Below are 20839 nucleotides of genomic sequence, written 5' to 3'. Positions count from 1 at the left end.
CTGTCAGCCCATATGGTCTAACTCCCATTTCTTACTCTGCTAAATGTCTCCTACATGTCTGTTTTCTAGCAGTTAACTCCTTTTATCTGAAATAAAATACTTACGTACTTGCTCACTTCACCCACTTTACAGTGAAAAAAATTAAATATGCATGAAGTTGGTGCTAAAATGATAATAAATAACAAAGGATAAAACAAATACCAGAAAAGTAAAAACTCCAGTAGTTATTTTCCATTTTCTTTTATATTTAGAGACAAGGAAGATGGTTTTTCAAGTCTAAACACTGGAACAACCTAAATTGCATTAATATACAATCATCCTCTCCTAAAGGAAACTAAATGGAATATTTGAATGGAAAAACAGTATTTAATATTTAGCTTTCAGAATACAGAAACATCTTGGCAAAACTGTGACGCCACTGTGTGTATATTTGAGGTAATATTTGTATAATTAGCAACTCTCACAGCAATGGGAAACACTGCTTTTTGGATACATTATACATTTCCAAGTCAAGAATTCCACGTTGTTGCAAAATAATTTCAGTTCAGTGCTGTGGCAGTTATGCAAATAGATGTAAACTCCATTCCCAGATGAACTTTAAAAAAGCAGAATCTTTACTAATTATGTGTTAGTAACACAAATGTCAACAAAAATAATCCCCAACAGGTGCAGAAGCACAGTAACAAAAATATAATTATCAATATAGTTGTTTTATGACAGTCAACTGCAGTACCATCAGGCTTAAAAAAATAAAACTTAAGGTCATTGTTTTTATTTTTTGCTCTGACTCTTACCTATAAATATAGTAGCTACTTCTAATCATTTATCCTTAGTTAATCTCCCTATGAACAAACTTGCTGATATTGAATACTATTTTCAAATACACCATCGTCTGATTAAGTAAGAGTAGTATTATTATTGGAAATTCATCAAAGCTTTTAAGGTTATTTAATGGTTTCATGCAACTTAAAAATCTAAGTTTGGAAGGAAGTGGCTAATGAATTTCTCCTTTTATTGGTAAACAGCCACCATACACCAGTGTTACTATATCTAGATAAGGTGTTTAACATGCTTATATTTCACTTGAGAGCTAGAATACAGACTTTACAATATATCTGAAACATCATCAAATATTGTGATAATGCCATTATGACAATAGCCTATGTGTGTGGCATTAAAAAAAATACTGGCTGGTCACAGACAGTTTGTTTTTCTGAACTGAACTTTAAGTTTTCCAGAGGCTAACATGATAACAAATTTATCCTCTTGACATGGTGTATCACAGTCTTCTTTCATAAAGTTCACAGGCCTTTCTTATTGCCTTTCGCTGCACGATCCTGCAAGAAAAAAAATGTGACGGGTAGTTATAGCAAGAGTGAGAAACACATTCATAAATATGACAAGGACTTTTAAAAAACATCCTTTTCTGTGTATAGTTATTATGAGAATATCAAATTAAAACATAGATTGAGAAAGTCTCAAATTTTAAAAAACTACAACGTGAGTAGTTTTACTTGAAAAAGTGCTTAGAGGGATAAAAAATAACACTCTTGATAAGTTCACCTTTTCCTCTGCTTTAATATATTTTGCTTTCATTTCACAGCTTATACAAGGAAAACAAAATTTCTAAAATTTCCCTCTTGCAAACTTAATGAAGATTTTTGGCAAAGAAAGAAGAGAACCAAAAAACCCATATGGGGTGGGCTTCTTTTGGTTCTTCAGATATTTGCCAATAGAACTGGCTTCTCAAATTATACTCTTTGCTGATCTCAAGACGACTATAATACATGATTTAGAACTGGAGGAAAATGGGATAGAAGTTAACCAGAGAGACCATTTGCACGAAGAAGGTAGACATCTACACTGAGAAAAAAAATCACAAACAATGGAGTTCCGGGGTTATTGTTGCACCCGGGAAGCTATCCAGCTCTCGTTGCGGCTGAGCATTTCTGCTTTCAGAGCAACTTCAGTAACATCAACTTTAAGCAATCGAGTCAGAAGACAGCATTAGAGGAGGTATATGAGTAACAAGGTACCGCTTTTATGTGTTTCCATGTATCTTACCACTTTAGATAAAAAGCACAGCTTTAATGGATCTGCTATTCTGGATAAGTCCCTTAAGTGAAGGGTGATTTTCCAAAATGAAATTTTAAAATGGCTAGCTGCCAATTATTCTGAGTACATTCTGGGTTTTCTTTTCTAGAAGAGAGCCAGGGCAAACAAGGAAAGGCAAAGACTACATATTTCAAAGGAATTATTTTCTAATATTTATGTAGTGCCTATAACAGGAAGGGGATCAGATGGGGAAATCCAAACAAATTTAAAAGATGTAAAGTGGGATTTGTTTACAGTAAAGAAACAAGCTTTCCTCTCTTCCACCTGTTTCCTTAACGTTTTAACAGTCCTTTATTTTATGATTATTTTATTTAAAGTAAATCAAGTATATAAAATTGAAAAGTTAAGTTTCCCAATGAACTTTATGATGTAATTCAATTATTGAGGTTGGTCTGACAATTGAAGTAAAATCATGAAGAACAGTTTGGTACAGCTTTTTACTGTAGATGGTCTACAGCAATCTTTTGCTTCTCAGCTGGGTTCAGAAGGTGAATATCAAAGTGTAAGAGTCACTTTTAAGAAAATGGTTCTCATTTAATGACACCTATATTTCAGAATCTTATTCAGGTTCTCCTACTGGACAATGGAGGGTTAAGTAGGTGGATGGGAAAAAGAAGTGTCCAATCGAGAAATAACTCATAGCACCGTACAGTTGTAGAGAGTTTTTCTTGTTTAAATATATTTAAAGTGCTTTCTTGCCCAGGATCTGATTTAATGCTCATGAAATATTATAATCCTCATCTAAGTACTGAAGAAGCCAAGTTGCATGAATGTCAAATGATTCACCCGAGGTTTACAGAACTGGTCAACCATGGAGCTGAGAGTTTTTTTCATCAGATATTTATCACAGGGAATTGGTTTCATAGGTGGTGAGAGAGTAGACACACCACACAGGGTGGTAAAAGACACCTCAGGTATTAGCAACGGCAGAAAACCATTCTTTGGGCTGGAGGGCAATGGAGGAGACAGTGTTAACAGATCCCAGGAACGAGGTCCCACCAGGTGGAAGACGCCCAGTGGGAACTGGGACCATGGAAAGAGATGAGGCTGCTGTGGCAGATGCCACCCGAAGTGGAGAGAACAGGAGACTTTCTCGGCTTTCCCCCTCCTCCTGCCTTCAGTCTTCTACCAGTGCCTCCCTCTGGCTGAATCTGCCCAGAATCCAGACAGCGGACCCCAGAACCCACAGTCCAATGACCAGCACAGGTGAAGGAACATAATGGTTAATGATGGAAGTTCTGAAGAAAGATTTCCTGACTTTAAATCCAACTTTGAATGCTATCACTTTTCAGTTCAGTGACTTTGGGTACATTATTTAACATCTCTGGGTCTCCTTTCCCTCATTCACAAAACAGGGTATTAAAATATGTATTTTATCAATAATTTGATGGGCTATCAAGGAGAGAACGCAGATAACATATATGAAGCCATCAGCTAAGTGCTTGGTCCTGAGCACACCCTCAGTAAATGTCATCCATAAGTATTTCAAAAACCTGGATACAAGGCTTAAATGCACCAAGGCCCAACTCTCAGCCTGGCACCTGGCATATCTGGGATGAGGACATTTTTTCAAAGACAGGTATAAAAACTACTTTCTTGGGAAGAGATTACTCGTAAAAACTTTTGAACATCTTTTATCAGGAATGCATAAGCTTCAAACTGAAGCTTTTTTTGGGGAAAGAAAATGGGTTGAAGGTATCTTACTATCACATACATTCTTGAGGGATTAACAGAATCATTGGCTGTTACCACAATGGGACATTCTCTGCTTCTTTCTCCATCCAGGGATCTAAACGGTTCTGATACCCTGGGCAGAGACCACTGGTGTAGATGCTCATCCTTGTTGACTACACCCTGATCTCACAGATGGGAGGGAAAAATAGTTCTATTTCTAGGCGAGAGGCTTCTGAAACGTTTCTTCACTTTCCATGGTGGATCTTTAAGTATGCAATGGAATAATTCTCATCATGCCACGGTGAAGTCAGCAATTTCAGGACCTCTGTTGTAGAGATGGAGAAAGGGTGGTCCTGCTGAAAATCTAACTATCTACTCCAGAGCATGAGATCTGAGCTCTTGGTGTCCTGGGTCTGGAGCCCACAGGGTATCTATGCTTCTCTGGTCACCCTACTGTCAAAGTAGGTCAGTTAAATCAGACATGCAACTCAGCTGGGAATACCAGATTACAGATGTGCATCAGATTATCTCTTGACTGGCTCTAATCAAGGCCAAAGTGGCTGGATGAGAATAAGTCATTCTTTCAGTAAAATTTCTACAGAGGAGTACTGGCAATAGTGATAATTATGATAACAGCTATCATTCCTTGGGTGTTTACTATCAGCCAGGCACAATGCTAAGCACCCTACACATTTTATTTAATCCTCCCAACAAGCCAGTGAGCCAGGTGTTATTACTATTCTGATTTTACAGATGAAGAAAAGTGAGCCCCAGAGGGGTGACATGACCTACTTGGGATCACAAAGCTAGTAAGAAAGTTATAGTTATTCGAGGCCTGTCTGACTCCAAGCCTATGAATATCGTGCTTGTTTGTCTTGTGCCAGGCACAGTGCTGGATCCTGAAGATACAATGACCACTGACATGCAGGGAAATGAGTCCTGGTACTAAGGCTTCTAATACAGTGAAATAACTGTAGAGCTGTAATTGCTAAAAAGCCCTCACTGAAGGCCACAAATGCTGCCAATTTCTAAGGATAAACCCAATCTGAAAGCAGAAGAGCAGAGACCCTCCATCTTGGGAGGAATTGCGAGGGCCAGGGTTGCCTCTGGAATGGTCTCTTCCCTGAATTCTCCCCACACGTGGTCAAAGTGGGCTGGGAAATCAAATCAGGCTAGGGGCTGGCAGCCCAAGAAGGAACGGAAGACAAACCCAACATGGGTGAAGGTAGGGAACTGACTCTTGCTGGACTGAAGGGGAACAGAAAGAAAACCATGGCCCCTGACTTTGTGACTTCAATGATAAAAAGGTTTTCTCCATTTCCATCTTTCAACTCAACTCTGGAGGTAAAACATATTTGAATGCCTCAGGCTTTGTCCTAAGATATTTCAAACAGTGGGATAGAAGGAGTAGTGTAATGTGGGTCTTCAATTTTTGGCTTTATTTTGGCGTGCATATGGCAAACATTCTAAATGGTAAAACTAAATTTTTCCAGAACCAGTCTGGTTTCCAATGCTGCTGTTTTTATGGCTCAATTCTTTGGCTTAAAAGTTTACTCCAGGTAGAATGCTGTAAGTTAGCATGTCAGTAATTCTCTCTGTTATGATTATTTTCATGCAATATCCCAATCTTCAAGTAAAAATTGGCTTATTTAATCACTTTGCAAAGTCAGGATTAACTATCAATCCTCTTAGCTTGCGAAGGGCAAATAACCCAAATAATTGACTTAGGTAATTAATTACTATTTCAAAAAGCTGAGGCTCGTAAAATGGATGTCACCCACCTGAAGTTCTGAGTGTTCTTTCAGGAGCCGGTCATATTCTTTCGAAAGTCTCTCTGATTGCATCTTCATCACCGTCATGTCATTTTGTGCCTTAGAAAGGGCTAGAGAACATCGAACAGAGTTGTAAAATTTTTATTTTGAAATAATTTCAAATTTATGGAAAACTTGCAACACTTGGAGAACTTCTTTGTAGCCTTTACTCAAATTCACCAACTGTTGACGATATGGTACATTTGTAATTGTATTCTCTATCTCCACACATGCACAATCATTTTCTTGAACCATCTGAGACTAAGTTACAGACATCCTCCTCCTCTACCCTTAAGTACGTCATTGTGTACTTCCTAAGAACAAAGATATTCATCATATAGTTAGCAAATTTAGGAAATTTAACACCAATACAATACCCTTTATCTAATCTACCATCCATATTCCAGTCTTGGCAACTGTCCTAATTATGACCTTTTTATCATTTTTTCAGTTCTAGTCCAGAGATCCAGTCCTATATCAAAGATTAACAGTAAGTTGTCATGTCTCTTTAGTTTCCATTAATCTGGAATAGTTCCTCAGCCTTCCCCCTGCCTTCTTCTCCCCTATCTTTCAAGACATTGACATTTTTAAGAATGCAGGACACTTTTTTTTTAATAGAATGATTTCCACTTTGATTTTGTCTGATGTCTTCTTATGATTAAGTTCAGGTTATGCCTCCCACTTACATACAAATATGACATAAATGATGCTGAATGTATCTCAAGGTATCATATCCAGAGGCCCATCTGCCTCTCACTGGTTTTTCCATATTATACTTATTTTCCTCCTTGTAACTAAGAAGCAGTGAGAAGACAATTAAGACTATGTAAACATCCTGTTCCTTGTCAAAACATCCCCCCTATATTTAGCATCTACTGATCATTCTTGCCTAAACCAATCTTTGTTGTGATGGTTGCAGAATGGTGATTTTCCAACTTCATCATTCCATCCAAATTTATCAGTCAGCATTGTACTATAAAGAAGAGCCTTCCTTTCTTCTCCATCCATCCATCCATCATCAGTATGAACTAATACATTACTATATTTTCAATGACTTATAATTCATTACTATACTTAATTTCCCCCAGATTTGGCCAGTGGGAACTTTAGGCTGGCATCCATGTCCTTCGACTATGCCCCCAACAGTTTCTGGCACAAGATGTTCCAGGCTTATCCTAACACCTCCCAGGCTCAACCTGGACTCAGGCATTATAGAGCAGAGTTTATCAGAAGGGTCTACTTTTGAAAAAACTGAGGGTGGAAAAAATATTTTATCATTTTTACTAAGGGCTGGGTGACAATATTTCCTTAAGAACAATCACTTTCTTATACAAAGCTGAAAAATATGGGGTGTATAAGTGGCACTTAAAGACTTTAACCTCAAGATGATACACAAATATGGCTACATATTAGTCTTTGTCTACCAAAAGGGTACAATCTAAGTCAGCAAATTAGGCAGAAGTTAAAAAAATATATATATATATGAGATAAACATTTAAGTCAACATATTGCGTAGAAGCTAATGAGCAAATGTGTAGAAGGGAAGAGTAGTGTAAGATGGACTGGAGAAATTCTGGGAATCCTGAACTGGCTCTGCATACAATTCTGCACAAGTAGCCTTCACAAGTTCTGCATTTGTAAATTTTTTAGGGTAGGATTTTAGGAAAGAAAGTGGGATTTATAAAACTTAAGTCACTTTTTTGGCAAAATGAAATTACAGGTTCTGTTTATAAACAGTTTGATTGCCTTCCCTCCTGAGAAGCCATCATATGTTATATATAAGTATGTAAGTCACTATCAACTGAAGTGCCTTTTGTATCAATACTTTCTAGACTATTTTGTCAAATTAAACTCTCTGCATTGTTCTACATCTGCATTGTCCGATAAATGTTCTACAACTGTGCTGTCCAATATGGCAGCCACTAGCTTCATGTGGCTACTGAACACTTTAAATGTGGCTAGTGCAACTGAAGAACTGAGTTTTAAATTAAATCAAATTTAAATATTTATTTATTTATTTTTAATGAATTATTTTTGGCTGTGTTGGGTCTTCATTGCTGCGCGTGGGCTTTCTCTAGTTGCGGCGAGCGGGGGCTACTCTTCGCTCTGGTGCGTGGGCTTCTCATTGCGGTGGCTTCTCTTGTTGCAGAGCACAGGTGCTAGGCGCACAGGCTTCAGTAGTTGTGGCACATGGGCTTAGTTGCTCTGTGGCATGTGGAATCTTCCCGGACCAGGGATGGAACCCGTGTCCCCTGCATCGGCAGGTGGATTCATAACAACTGCGCCACCAGGGAAGTCCCTTAAATTTTGATTTAAATAGCCATATGTAGCTAATGGCTAGCCATAATAGACAGCGCAGCTTTATAACTTCCTCCACATTACTTCTATAGGTCCATAAATCTAAACTAGGTATTAAAAGTTGAATTTGACAAATTTTATGCATCACTTAGTAAAGAAGGGCATGGGTTAGATGTGGAAGAGAGATTTTTGGTAGTTGGTTAGATTTCATAGGGACCACACCCACAATACAAAGATTTACACATTACTTTTCAATCTGTGTGTAAGGCCTTTCCTAGATGATACTTTTTTTTTAATTAATAAATTTATTTTTGGCTGCGTTGGGTCTTCGTTGCTGTGTGTGGCCTCTCTCTAGTTGCGGCAAGCGGGGGCTACTCTTCGTTGCGGTATGCGGGCTTCTCATTGCGGTGGCTTCTCTTGTTGCGGAGCATGGGCTCTAGGCGCACGGCAGTAGTTGCGGCACACGGGCTCAGTAGTTGTGGCTCGTGGGCTCTAGAGCTCAGGCTCAATAGTTGTGGTACAGGGGCTTAGTTGCTCCACAGCATGTGGTATCTTCCTGGACCAGGGCTCGAACCCATGTCCCGTGCATTGGCAGGCAGATTCTTAACCACTGCGCCACCAGGGAAGCCCCCTAGATGATACTTGAAAATACAAAACATGGTGTTATCTTCAGTTCCTTCCTTACTAAAAATGTTTACGAGCCTGGACTTACTTTGGTATATAAAAAGCAGGGACTTCCCTGGTGGCACAGTGGTTAAGAATCCGCCTGCCAATGGAGGGGACACACACAGTTCCCATCCCTGGTCTGGGAAGATCCCACATGCCATGGAGCAACTAAGCCCGTGCACCACAACTACTGAGCCTGTGCTCTAGATTCCGTGAGCCACAACAACTGAGCTCGCATGCCACAACTACTGAAGCCCACGTGCTTAGAGCCGGTACTCTGCAACAAGAGAAGCCACCGCAGTGAGAAGTCCACGCACTGCAATGAAGCGTAGCCCCCACTTGCCACGACTAGAGGAAGCCCACATACAACAACAAAGATCCAATGCAGAAAGGAAAGAAAGGAAGGAAGGAAAGAAAAGAAAGTAAAGAAAAGAAAAGAAAAGAAAAAAGAAAGAGAAAGAAAGGGGGCTTCCCTGGTGGCGCAGTGGTTGAGAGTCCCCTTGCCGATGCGGGGGACACGGGTTCGTGCCCCGGTCCGGGAAGATCCCACATGCCGCGGAGCGGCTGGGCCCGTGAGCCATGGCCGCTGAGCCTGCGCGTCCGGAGCCTGTGCTCCGCAATGGGAGAGGCCACAGCAGTGAGAGGCCCGCGTACGGCAAAAAAAAAAAAAAAAAAAAAAAAAAAAAAAAAGTTGGTCAGGAGGTTGTATTGAACAGTTCATCTTAATGTTAAAAACGATTTATACTTAAATTTTTGAAATGAATAAATTAATTAGGAAATTCTTAGATATCAACTCATTAGTTCCTTATTAAAAGATACTATTTTTCTCATGACTTGTTAGGAGAAAGAATGAGTCAAGTGGAACTACAAATCTGTAGAAGCAGCTAGAAAACCACTTGTACAGTCTATCCAGAAGTTTCTTCTCATCATGAATGGTACGAAGATATAACAAAACAACTGCAGGCAAATCCTGTTTTTCTTGCACTTATCAAGCCAAGGCATGAACTGTGTTTCTTATTTTATTTTGTATTTCAGTGGATATTAGTAAACCTAATGATGACTATTTTACTGATTTCACTCTAATTAGGAGAGGATGTTACTGTCTAGGAGCCTTTTGGACTGTTTCCTAGTCCTTTCTCTACCTCTCATTTTATAAAAATTACAATATTCTGTTTTGGTTGTCTTCTACCTCCTTCTGGAACTGCCTTCATGACTAAGGGATTATATAAACTTGTTATCTGACATTTGAATATGCCTGTTTTATTTTGAACCATGTTATTTTGGAAACAGCATATATACGGAAGACATCAGACAAGGAGGCTTGAGGTGATACATCTAAGTCACTATTTCAATTTTCTCATCTGCAGAAATGAGCTGCTATCATTTGCCAGTAGCGTTACGGAAATGTTGAGATATTTCATGACAATACTGGCCAGATTCATTTATGTTCTCTGGGAACTTTGAGGCAAAAATCATTTATTAATATAAAGAATAACCCCAATTAATGTTACAGTGACATGTAGTAAGCCAAAATGTTTGTGTAAAATGCCATGTAAGCAGGCCAAAAATATTTGTGGTTTTCCAAGTGCCAAACTTACATTTATGGAGCTATTTGCACAGCAAGAGGAGCTGGTGAGACCGATGCACTGTGTAACTGTATTGTATCACTGTATTTTCTACCCGGGATAACAGACAGTATTAGCTAAGCTCTGCCAAGAAATGTAAGAGAAAATTTTTAGACACACTGGCGTGGCAGCTCAAGCTGGCTGCTGTACACTAGCTATAAGGATTGTGCCAGAGAAATAAATTTTTCAAATTTTAATTTGAAAAATTTCCCTACATCTAGTGTTGATTTCTTTTCCGTTCATTTGGTTCTATTTTTGAGAACTCGAGAGTGTGACATACCAGAGCTCTTCAGTACTTAATCCTCACATGTACTGTTCCTTTACAGGGACCATCACTGGACCGTTAAGCTACAGTAATGGTTCCAAAATATTTGGAAAGTAGACACACAAACTTCTGTTCAGTAAGGGACATAAATGTGGTTTTAATTATATTGTGGTAATTTTTGTACAAGCCTATATTGTCAGGTACGTGCAGGTAAGGTCTGTTTTATTTATCACTTCAATTATCACCCACTCTTTTTTTTTTTTGTGGTACGCGGGCATCTCACTGCTGTGGCGTCTCCCGTTGCAGAGCACAGGCTCCGGACGCGCAGGCTCAGCGGCCATGGCTCACGGGCCCAGCCGCTCCGCGGCATGTGGGATTTTCCCAGACCGGGGCACGAACCCGCGTCCCCTGCATCGGCAGGCGGACTCTCAACCACTGCGCCACCAGGGAAGCCCTCACCCACTCTTTTTTAACCTCACATCCGTATGTTGATAAGGTGTGTTGATTCTACTTCCTTTTTATCTCTCCAATCCATCCACTTCACTCAATCTGTTATCACGGTCCTCATCTCTAGTTTAGATTATTGAAATGGATTCCTCACCTTGTTTCTTGGCTACTCTAATTCATTGTCCACAGTAATGTCAAAGTGATTGCTTGCTCCTCCGCCTAAAAACCCTCCAGCAGTGCTCCCCCCACCAAAATGTTAACATATAAACATGGCACATGAGGCCCTTTATGATGGATCCTAGGCTTACTTTTCAACTCTCACCACTACCTCCACCTTATTTTATGCTCCAGCCACAGTGAACACCTTGTAGTACTTCAGAAAGGCATACTCTTTCAGTTACATGCTACTCATTTTGTTAAAACATCCTTGCCCATCTCCTTTCACCTCCCTGCCTGACTCATTCTCTCCTATTTCATCTGGGTAATTAATATTTATCCTTTGAAATGTCAAGAAATTATCCTTGATCTTTTCTGTTGGCTTCTACTTCATCTTGAGCTTAATTTTATTATAGCACTTATCATGCTGAGGTATAACTATGTCCCTACCGGACTGTGGACTACTCAAGAAACAAAGCTGTGTCTTGTCTCTCTGTTCTGGGTACCCAGCACTGTGCCTAGCACATGGCAGGTGTCTAAAATATGTTCCCTGAAGGAAGGAAAGAACAGACAAATGAAAAGTCTAAGCTTTAAGCATCTGAAAAATTCACTTGTGTGGAACCAGTTCATTTTTTGAAAATATGATAAATGTCAGGTAAACAATGAGGTACCACTTTAGTCACTTGATAGGAATCTTGGTTGCAACTAAACCAAATTATATCTTTAATGGAAATAAATTCAGGCTAGCTGGAAAGTCACAAAGCAAACAGACCTTTCTTGATATTTTGATAAAAATATAATCACGTTACAAATATCTCATGCTAATTCATAATTAAAAACAAAAAGCAAACGAATACTATTACAGAATCCAGTTTAGTTTAAAAAAAAAAGAAAACACTGATTCTATCGGGCAGGATATATACAAGATAAGCCTGGAGCACCTTGTAGAGTCAGAAGGATGTACTCAAGAAAAGATAAAGCAAAAAAAAAAAAAAAATCCAAAATGATGGGGACACGTCAAAGAGACACAGGAGCCAACTGAAGGAGCTCCCAATGGCTAATGCTAAAAAAATGACTTGAGCAACAAAATAAATAAAAGAGTATTTTTTTCTTTCTTTTTTTTTTTACAGCCTTGTCTATTCCCAGAAGGCCTCAAAAAACTGAAGCAATAGTCATGCTTTATCCCTCCCCAGACGAATCTTTAGGAAAAGGCAAAAGATTCATTTGATTATGAAGAGAAGCACGAGTATAGATTGAGTATTAAATTATAATCTACAGTATAAAATGAATACCTATGATTAAATAAATAAATAATTAGGGGTAAATAGACATATTTGTGCAGAAGAGTTCCAAAAATTTATGTAGATACTCTCACCTCAAGGAGGTAGGGCATAACCCCCCACTTCTTAAGCTTGGGCTACAAATAGTGACTTCCTTCCAAAGACTACACTATGGGAAGAGGGGGAAAAAAGTAACATTGCATAGAGAAACCTGACAAACACTAACATCCGCCAGGCAGTCAAGGTCAACATCAACAGTGATGAATTATGCTGGTATGTATTTCTGGAATAACGTGATGAAAATGGCACTTTACCCTCTGTGACTTTCCTCTCCAGTCCCATAACTCCAGTCTGACCGTGAAAAATATCAGACAGCTTCTGATAGAGAAACATTCTGTAAAATAGCCAATACTTCTCAAAACTGTCAAGCTCTTCAAAAATAAGGAAAGTCTGAGAAATTATTATAGCCTAGAGGAGCCTAAGGAGACATAAAGCTAAATGTAATGTGGTATCCTGAATGAGATCCTAGAACAGAAAAAAGATGTGAGGTGAAAACTAAGGAAATCTGAATAAACTATGGACTTTGTCAATAATAATATATCCATATTGGTTCATTAATTGTATAAATGAACCATATTAATGTAAGACATGAATAACAGGAGACACTGAGTGTGGGGTATATGATAATTCTCTGTACTATATTGCCTACTTTTCTATAAATATAAACTGTCCTAACATAAAGTTTATTTTAAAAAAGTACAGTGGGAAAAAACCTCACACAAAACACATGTATACAGGACAAGATATAATAAAATTCATTAGGCTATAAGTACTATCTTAGTAAGAACCTATCAAATATGACCCCTTAAGTTCCATTGTTTTAAATAAACAAAAACTTAATTAAATTTTTCTTTTGTGTAAAATCTTCTGATGTTTTAAAATTATTATATTATGTAGTTAAAACCCCACCAAAGTGGTAATATTAAAAAAAGTCAGTGAGTCGGGAGTGAGGCAGTAGATAAAAGAAAAGCAGATATTCTAGTAAAGAAGCATGAATCTCACTATTTATGATAGCCGGGTCATGGAAGCAACCTAAATGCCCATCAACAGATGAATGGATAAAGAAGATGTGGTACATATACACAATGGAATATTACTCAGCCATAAAAAGGAATGAAGTTGGGTCATTTGTAGAGACGTGGATGGATCTAGAGACTGTCACACAGAGTGAAGTAAGTCAGAAAGAGAAAAACAGATATCGTATATTAACACATACATGTGGAACCTAGAAAAATTGTACAGATGAACCAGTTAGCAGGGCAGAAATTGAGACACAGATGTAGAGAACAAACGTATGGACACCAAGGGGGGAAGCCACGGGGGGGCATGGTGGTGTGATGAATTGGGCGATTGGGATTGACATTAATACACTGATGTGTATAAAACTGATGACTAATAAGGACCTGCTGTATAGAAAAATGAATAAAATTAAATTCAAAAATAAAAACGAGGTAAGCCAGATCACGAAAAGTGATCTAGATATTGCCATAGACTAAAAAAAAAAAAAAAAAAGCATGAACTTAATACATTTCAAGAATATCAAAGTGTAGGTCCCTTAACCTTCATGAATAAATCTTATGTGTAAGAGGTTTAAGTTATTTAAGAGGAGGGTTGAGAGGCAATATGATTATAAATATCTTAAAAATATTTAAAATTAGTGTTCATAAAAACAGTTTTTATGAAATCCACATTAGGGTCAATTTGTACAACAAATACAGAAGGGCTGTGAGAATTAAGCTCCTTAACAGCGATGAGAAATCTTTACTGTTTTCATCAAGAGTATGAAGAAGGAAACGTTTTTCCCAGTCTCTAACCACTGAGAGTCCATGACACATAAGAGCCCCTCCAAAGATTCCTACTGTTCATGACTAGAGAAGATGAAGCTGTTACACAGGTGAAACTGCCCTAAGACAAGGGAGTCATCCACTCATCTATCCATTCAACAATGTATGGAATGACTACTAGGCATCAGGCATTCTACTAAGTGTTGAGGATGAAAAGATAGGTAGGGTCTTAGCTCTTGTAATACTCATTTTCTAGTCAGAGGAAGACGCACAATAAAGCAACCAGCCAACCAACAGTGAGTGCCAAGTGTCATGAAGAAAGTTAGAATAGGGTGATGTGATAAAGAATGACTATGCAGCCACATGAGATGGAGTACTCAGGAAAAGTTTCTCTAAAGTGGTAAAATTTAAGCTACTATCAGTTCTGTCTGCTAAGGGCACCTAGAAGTAATGACACCCCAGTAGCAATGAGCACACCTAGGCTCTAGATATTATTTTCTAAATACCATTCCCTACCTAAAGGCTCACTGGAGAAATGGTTGATTCAAGGGATAGAGGAGGAAAAGTACAAGGTAAGCTTGGACTATCTTGTTATACCAGAATGTATGTGCTTACAGAATGGGGGCATGACAAAATGATATGGGACCCAGCTTGAAAAGACTTCCACTGGCCTAATCTGAGACAATCTGAACACTAAAATATAATGCTCACAATGAATTATAATGCAATGAATATATTACACAAGCAAATCAATAAGTAACTGGGGGAAAAAGGGAAAGCTTCTCCTTTAACAATAGAATGGCATCTAATAAATGGAGAAGGAATAAGAGAATTAGAAAATCACCATTTGGAAAATATAAAAATAATAAGTGAGAGGAAAATATGAAGAGAAAGAAAAGGATAAGGCAAGTGTAAGGTGTTATCATTTGGGTACAGGGCATATTTTTTTGGTATTATTTTTGCATCTCTCCTGTGATTTGAATTGTGTGATCTGAATTTATTATGTCTGAATAAAAAGTTAAAAGGAAAAAAATAAATTGCTATGAAGTAGAGCAGAGAAATGGGGCAGTAAGTGAAGGAATATGAGACAAAAGGAAGTTTTTGTTTTTATGTTTTGGGATAGGAGATGCCAGGAGATGTCTGTAGGGTGATAGGAAGTGAGGAAGTAATTGCAGAAACAGCATCCTTGAGAAGGATAGTGGGCTTGGCAGCCAAAGCAGTAGAAGAAGGATTGACACTTAATCCACAGTAACCCAAGGACAGGTAGAGTTTGAGGCCAGCTGAGGGAGGACAGTAGTTTTGGTGGTGAGAAGATGACTTTTTTGATTAATTCTTTGTGTCCAATGAAGTAGGGTGGATTTAGAATTTAGAAGTGAGATGAGAAGATCTAAAGTAGTTCTGAAGAGTGAAAAAGTGAAGATTTTAGAGAAGTTCAATAGGACTGTCACAGTGCTGAGGGACCATCTGAATGCAGTGACCATTTATTTAAAATAAGAAGTTAGTTCCTTCAGCAATGCTGAGATGCTTGAGTGCAGGTACCAAGTGATGGATACCTGACTATCACCAGAGCTCGGTCCTTGAGAGAGGAGGGAAGTAGAGGAGGAAGGGGGGAGGGGGGAGGAAGAGGGGAGGAAGAAGAAGGAGGTAAGTAGTTTGCAAGAGCCTAATTATGATGAACCAGTGTTTGGGGGTGAGATTTATTCATATCTATTAGATAACAGGCCTAGAACACTAAGTATGTGCTGGGGACAAGGAGTTGACTTAGATGTGGCCCTTGCCTTCACAGCACTTACAATCTAGTAAGAAAGATAAACAAATGAAAAGTAATTTCTACAGAGTACACTATTAAGTTAGTATCCATGCAGAACTATGGAGGTCCAGATGGAAGCCACTCAACCCAGCTTGAAGGGAGAGAGTTTCAGGGAGGCTCCTGAGAGGCAGCGATGCTGGAGCTGAAGGATGAGCACAAGCTGGCAGAGTGTGAAGGAAGAGGGCAGTAGAGGTGATGAAACACCACTGTTAGGAGGAAAAGCTCCCATATTTAATAGAGTAGGGGTATAAAATTTAGACTGGACAAGGGTGGGGCAGGCAAAACTAGAGATGACGCTGGGGGGCAGATCGCAGAAGACCACGTGTGCCATCCTGAAGAGCTATAAAGGTCACAGGAACCAATACAGAGTTTTAAGAAGTGAAGAAGCATAATCAGATCTGTGGTGTTGCCACCCTAGTGGCAAAGTGAAGAAGCCAGACTAATGGCAGGGACATGCTTTAGAAGGAATGGAAAGAAAGCTGCCCAAACAATTATACTAAAGAGTAAACATTAATGCATGAAACCAATTATAGCTCTATTTGCCACATGAGCAAAGGGGAAATGAGTGATTTTTTGTGTGTGTCTTAATTTCTATACCTATTGCTAGGTATATTGGTGCCTGCCCCTACCCTCTGGGGGACTATGACCATGAATGAGGTTTATGGGTGAAGCGCTTTTGGGTTTTAGAAAAGACAGGGATGTAAGGCATGCTGATACTTATAAGGATTACTGGGACTCGGGGCCAAGGAACTGATGAGCAGGCTTTATAATTTAATAAATAAAATCAGCCCCACTCTTATGCTATTAGTGAATGAAACACCAATAAATGCATGAAGACTTCCTTCATTAATCTTAGCTGGGTTGCTAAGTAATGTATTTAAGAAAAGAATTTTGGCTCTGTGACTTAGCAAAGAATAATTACAAATTATATTAATATGCTGGCTTTGCACTTAAAAATCAGGGTGTACGTTTTAGGCAAAGTACTGTGTAGGTATAGCTTTATACAAACTGCTTTGAAAAGGATATGCTTTATAAAGCAAGTTCGTGTGTAAGCAGAAGCAACACGTGGAATCTAGAAGAATTTACAAACCATCATATACGAGAATTGAAGGAGTCAGTTTACTTTGACTGTAAACAAAGAACTAGTTTTACTACATATAAGCATATATAATTTCTTAAATTATCTGATCAACATTCATTCAACCAGCACTTAAGTGCACAGCAAATTTTATAACAATATTAAGCAGAAACCAATCTCTTCAACACCATTATTTATACTGAAAAAGGTATTCTTCCTTACTTCAAGATCCTTAATAGGGGTCAGTAAACTACTCCTGTAAAGGGCCAGACTGTAAATATTTGTAGCTTTCTTTTTATTCTCTGGCCGCACCACTCGGCTTGCGGGATCTTAGTTCTCCAACCAGGGACTGAACCTGGGCCCTCTGCAGTGAAAGCTCGGAGTTTTAACCACTGGACTGCCAGGGAACTCCCTTATTTTCAGCTTTCTATGCCATGCAGACTCTGTCCAGTTTACTTAACTCCACAACCACAGAAAATATGTAAACAAATGAGCATGGTTTGTTCTAATAAAATTTAATTTCTAAAATCAAGGCAGCAGGTTAGATTTGGCTCATGGGCCATAGTTTTCTGATCCTTCTCCTAAAACACACTTCTACTTCTTACCACTTTTCTCTTAGACTATAAATTTACTGAAAAGAAATATAAATTAAAGTATCAGAGCATAAGAGGAGAGGAGGATCCAAAGTATACTGGAAATTTTAAGAAACCTCTTAAGAAGTTCCCCATTTTATCCCTTCCAATTTTGCTTATAGAAAGAACAAAGGCTATACAGACAGTGGATGCTGCAATGAGATTTAGTTTTACAAAGAAAAGGTTTTTCCTTCTTTAATTTTCCAGCTCATTTTCCTAGCTGATTGTTTTCCATCCATTTCAAAAGTGTTTTTAGAGCAGAGTTGTCCAGCTTAATTTCGTTACTGCACTTGGCAGTAAACATAAACCTGATACAAGCTGATCCAATCTATATGTCCATCAACATACTTGGAGAACTATGCTTGATAATATTCTTATCACCTGGAACATTCTGTTATTCAGTATGCATTTAGCACTCTCCACTCCATGTTTTTTAGTAAACTAACTCATGTATCACACAGGGGAAGAAATAAATTGTAGTCACTTTATGTATATATGTTGGATCCATCCATCTGGGTTATAAAGCTCTTCAGGGAAGAGACTGTTTTCTCTTGCTTTAATGCCCCTCTGTAGACCTAATAAAAGCTTTTCCTCAGGTAGCATCAGTCATGCTTGCTGGTATTGTCAATGCTATGAAAGGTATCCTTGAATTTCTGTCTTCAGTTACTATCTTCCCTGTAGCTATTCCTCCTGGTCACTGGATGACACTTAAATAGTTTATTTTATATAGGGCCTGCAAACAGATAGGAAGCTCACAAAAAGGAAAACATCACAACTAAATGGGAATGTAATAGGGAACAGCAGGAGAAAATATCACCATGGTATATTAGTGCCAGGAAAGCAGTCACAGCAAGAAAGCCTCCTTCTTCTGGTTTGACAGTAACATCAACTGCATGTGGAGATAATATAAACTAATAAATGGCAATATATCTTTCATTAAAAAATGAAAAAACAACCTAAGAGCTAAAACCTGACTAAAATGGTGGGTCATATATTTTATTTGCTTTAAATAACTGATGTATTATTAATTACATATAGTCTATTGCCACATCCTTCAAATAAACTATGCTATTCTTTTAAAATATGGACTTTTATTTTTCAGCTAAAAAAGGAAGGGAAGGAGATGTTAAAGAAGCAGAAACTTCCAGATAAGTAAACAGAGGAGAAAATACATGTTTTTTTCTTATTCAAAGCATAGAAACTCATTAAAAGGTCATAAAACAAAAAACATGATATGACTAAAACTACCAAATTTTTTAAAGCATTGCAAAATTTAAAATAAGACGGTGGCTTTGATTATAACTGCAAGTTAAAGATAGTTGAATTTACACCCACAAGAATTTGCAACTGTAAGATATGCTTAGTTTGGACTTTGAGAATTTATTTTTAGATAGATAGATGGCTCAAACAGTTCCTCTGTAAGGAACTCAAGAAGAAGGAATTTAGGGTTACTGATATACAGAATAGTAATTCCCTTGTAATTTTCTCTCTTATCTTGATCTTCAATTTCTCTTGTAAAGCACTTCAACTATCTTCACTCCCTGGTCCCTATGTTAGTATGATTTGTTTATTACTGGCATTAGAGGGTGATGAGTTTTAAAAAACACTTGAACATCTTTAAGGGTAGTGAAGTTGGTCTGTAAAAGGAAATGCTAGAATGCTAGTTCTTTTCAAGGTAAGCCACAGTGACAGAGAAGCATTTATCCAGGAACAGAGTTGAATAAACTAGTTGAGAGTGGAAAAATATAAACCTTCTATTTGGCAAAGGAGAAGTTTAAATAGGATTAGAAGATTCCATTTCCTGGTCCAAATCTAAGGTCCCTGTTATATGCTGCCAATACTTAGGAACACAGAATGGGCCTTTACAATCAGTTTCTGTTCTGTTTGTATATACTTTGTTTAGATAGCATTTAAAATTTGCTTTATCTCCAGCAATACCACTCCTGGGTATTTATCCAAAGAAAACTAAAACATTAGTTAGAGAACGTAAGATACATGCACCCTTATGTTCACTGAAGCATTATTTACAATAGCCAAGACATGGAAGCAACCTAACTGCCCATCAAAAGATACATGGATGAAAAAGATGTAATACACACACACACACAAACACATGCACGCGCACACATGCAGACACACACACAATGGAACATTAATCAGCCATAAAAAAGAATGGAATCTTGCCATTTGTGACAACATGAATGGACCTAGAAGGGATCAATGTTATGCTAAGTGAGGTAAGTCAGACAGAGAAAGAGCAATATGTATTATTTCACTTATATGTGGAATTAAAAAAAGTTAACAAACATAACAAAACATAAACAGAGTTTTATATATAGTGAGAACAAACAGGTGTTTGCCAGAGGGGAGGGGAGGTAAGGGGAAGAAAGAAATAGGTGAGGAGATTAAGAAGTACAGATTTCCAGTTGCAAAATAAATGAGTCACAGGTATGAAATGTACAGTGTGGGGAATACAGTCAGTAACTATGTAATATCTTTGTATGGTGACTTATGGTAACTAGACTTGACTAGACTTATCGTGGTGATCAGTTTGAAATGTATAGAAACAGCAAATCACTATGTTGTGTAAAAGGAACTAACATAGTGTTGTAGGTCAATTATACTTCAAAAACAAACACACTCATAAAAAAGAGACCAGATTTGTGGTTACCAGAGGTGGGGGGGGAGGGGCAATTGGGTGAAGGCAGTCAAAAGGTACCAACTTCCAGTTATAAGATAAGTACTAGGGATGTAATATACAACATGATAAATAGAATTAACACTGGTGTATGTCATACATGAAAGTTGTTAAGAGAGGAAATCCTAAGAATCCTCATCACAAGAAAAAAAGTTATTTTCTATTCTTTAATTTTGTATCTGTATGAGATGAAGGATGTTCACTAAACTTATTGTGATAATTGCTTCATGATGCATGTAAATCAAATTATTACTCTGCACACCTTAAACTTATACAGTGCCATATGTCAACTATATTTCAATAAAACTGGAGGAAAAATAAATAAAAATTTGCCTTATCCTCAACAGGTATGCTTTTTATTTTTTGGCTGCGCAGTGTGACATGTGGTATCTTAGTTCCCTGACAAGGGATGGAACCCGCATCTCCTGCACTGGAACCAC

General features: G+C 38.0%; 1 protein-coding gene and 1 non-coding gene across 4 annotated transcripts in view; both read right to left on the bottom strand.

The window, feature by feature from the left end:
* Positions 1-224: 224 nt before the first annotated feature.
* The window catches only part of BCAP29 (B cell receptor associated protein 29), a 40393-nt gene continuing 19778 nt past the window's right edge, over positions 225-20839 (bottom strand). For all 3 annotated transcript variants that reach the window (XM_030834424.2, XM_030834425.2, XM_060304813.1), the window contains exons 7-8: positions 5571-5671; positions 225-1337 (exon numbers count right to left, since the gene is read on the bottom strand). In XM_030834424.2, the coding sequence (XP_030690284.1) occupies positions 1302-1337; positions 5571-5671 (137 nt within the window). In that variant the 3' untranslated portion in view covers positions 225-1301. The remainder of the gene's footprint in view (positions 1338-5570; positions 5672-20839) is intronic.
* LOC115840922 (U5 spliceosomal RNA) lies at positions 12187-12305 on the bottom strand. Its single transcript, XR_004034625.1, has one exon. It is a non-coding gene; the product is annotated as a U5 spliceosomal RNA (small nuclear RNA).

The sequence above is a fragment of the Globicephala melas genome, chromosome 9 (assembly GCF_963455315.2).
Source record: "Globicephala melas chromosome 9, mGloMel1.2, whole genome shotgun sequence".
In the NCBI taxonomy this organism is placed as follows: domain Eukaryota; kingdom Metazoa; phylum Chordata; class Mammalia; order Artiodactyla; family Delphinidae; genus Globicephala; species Globicephala melas.
Note: the sequence above shows the minus strand (reverse complement) of the source record. Positions and strands in the feature narration are given on the sequence as shown.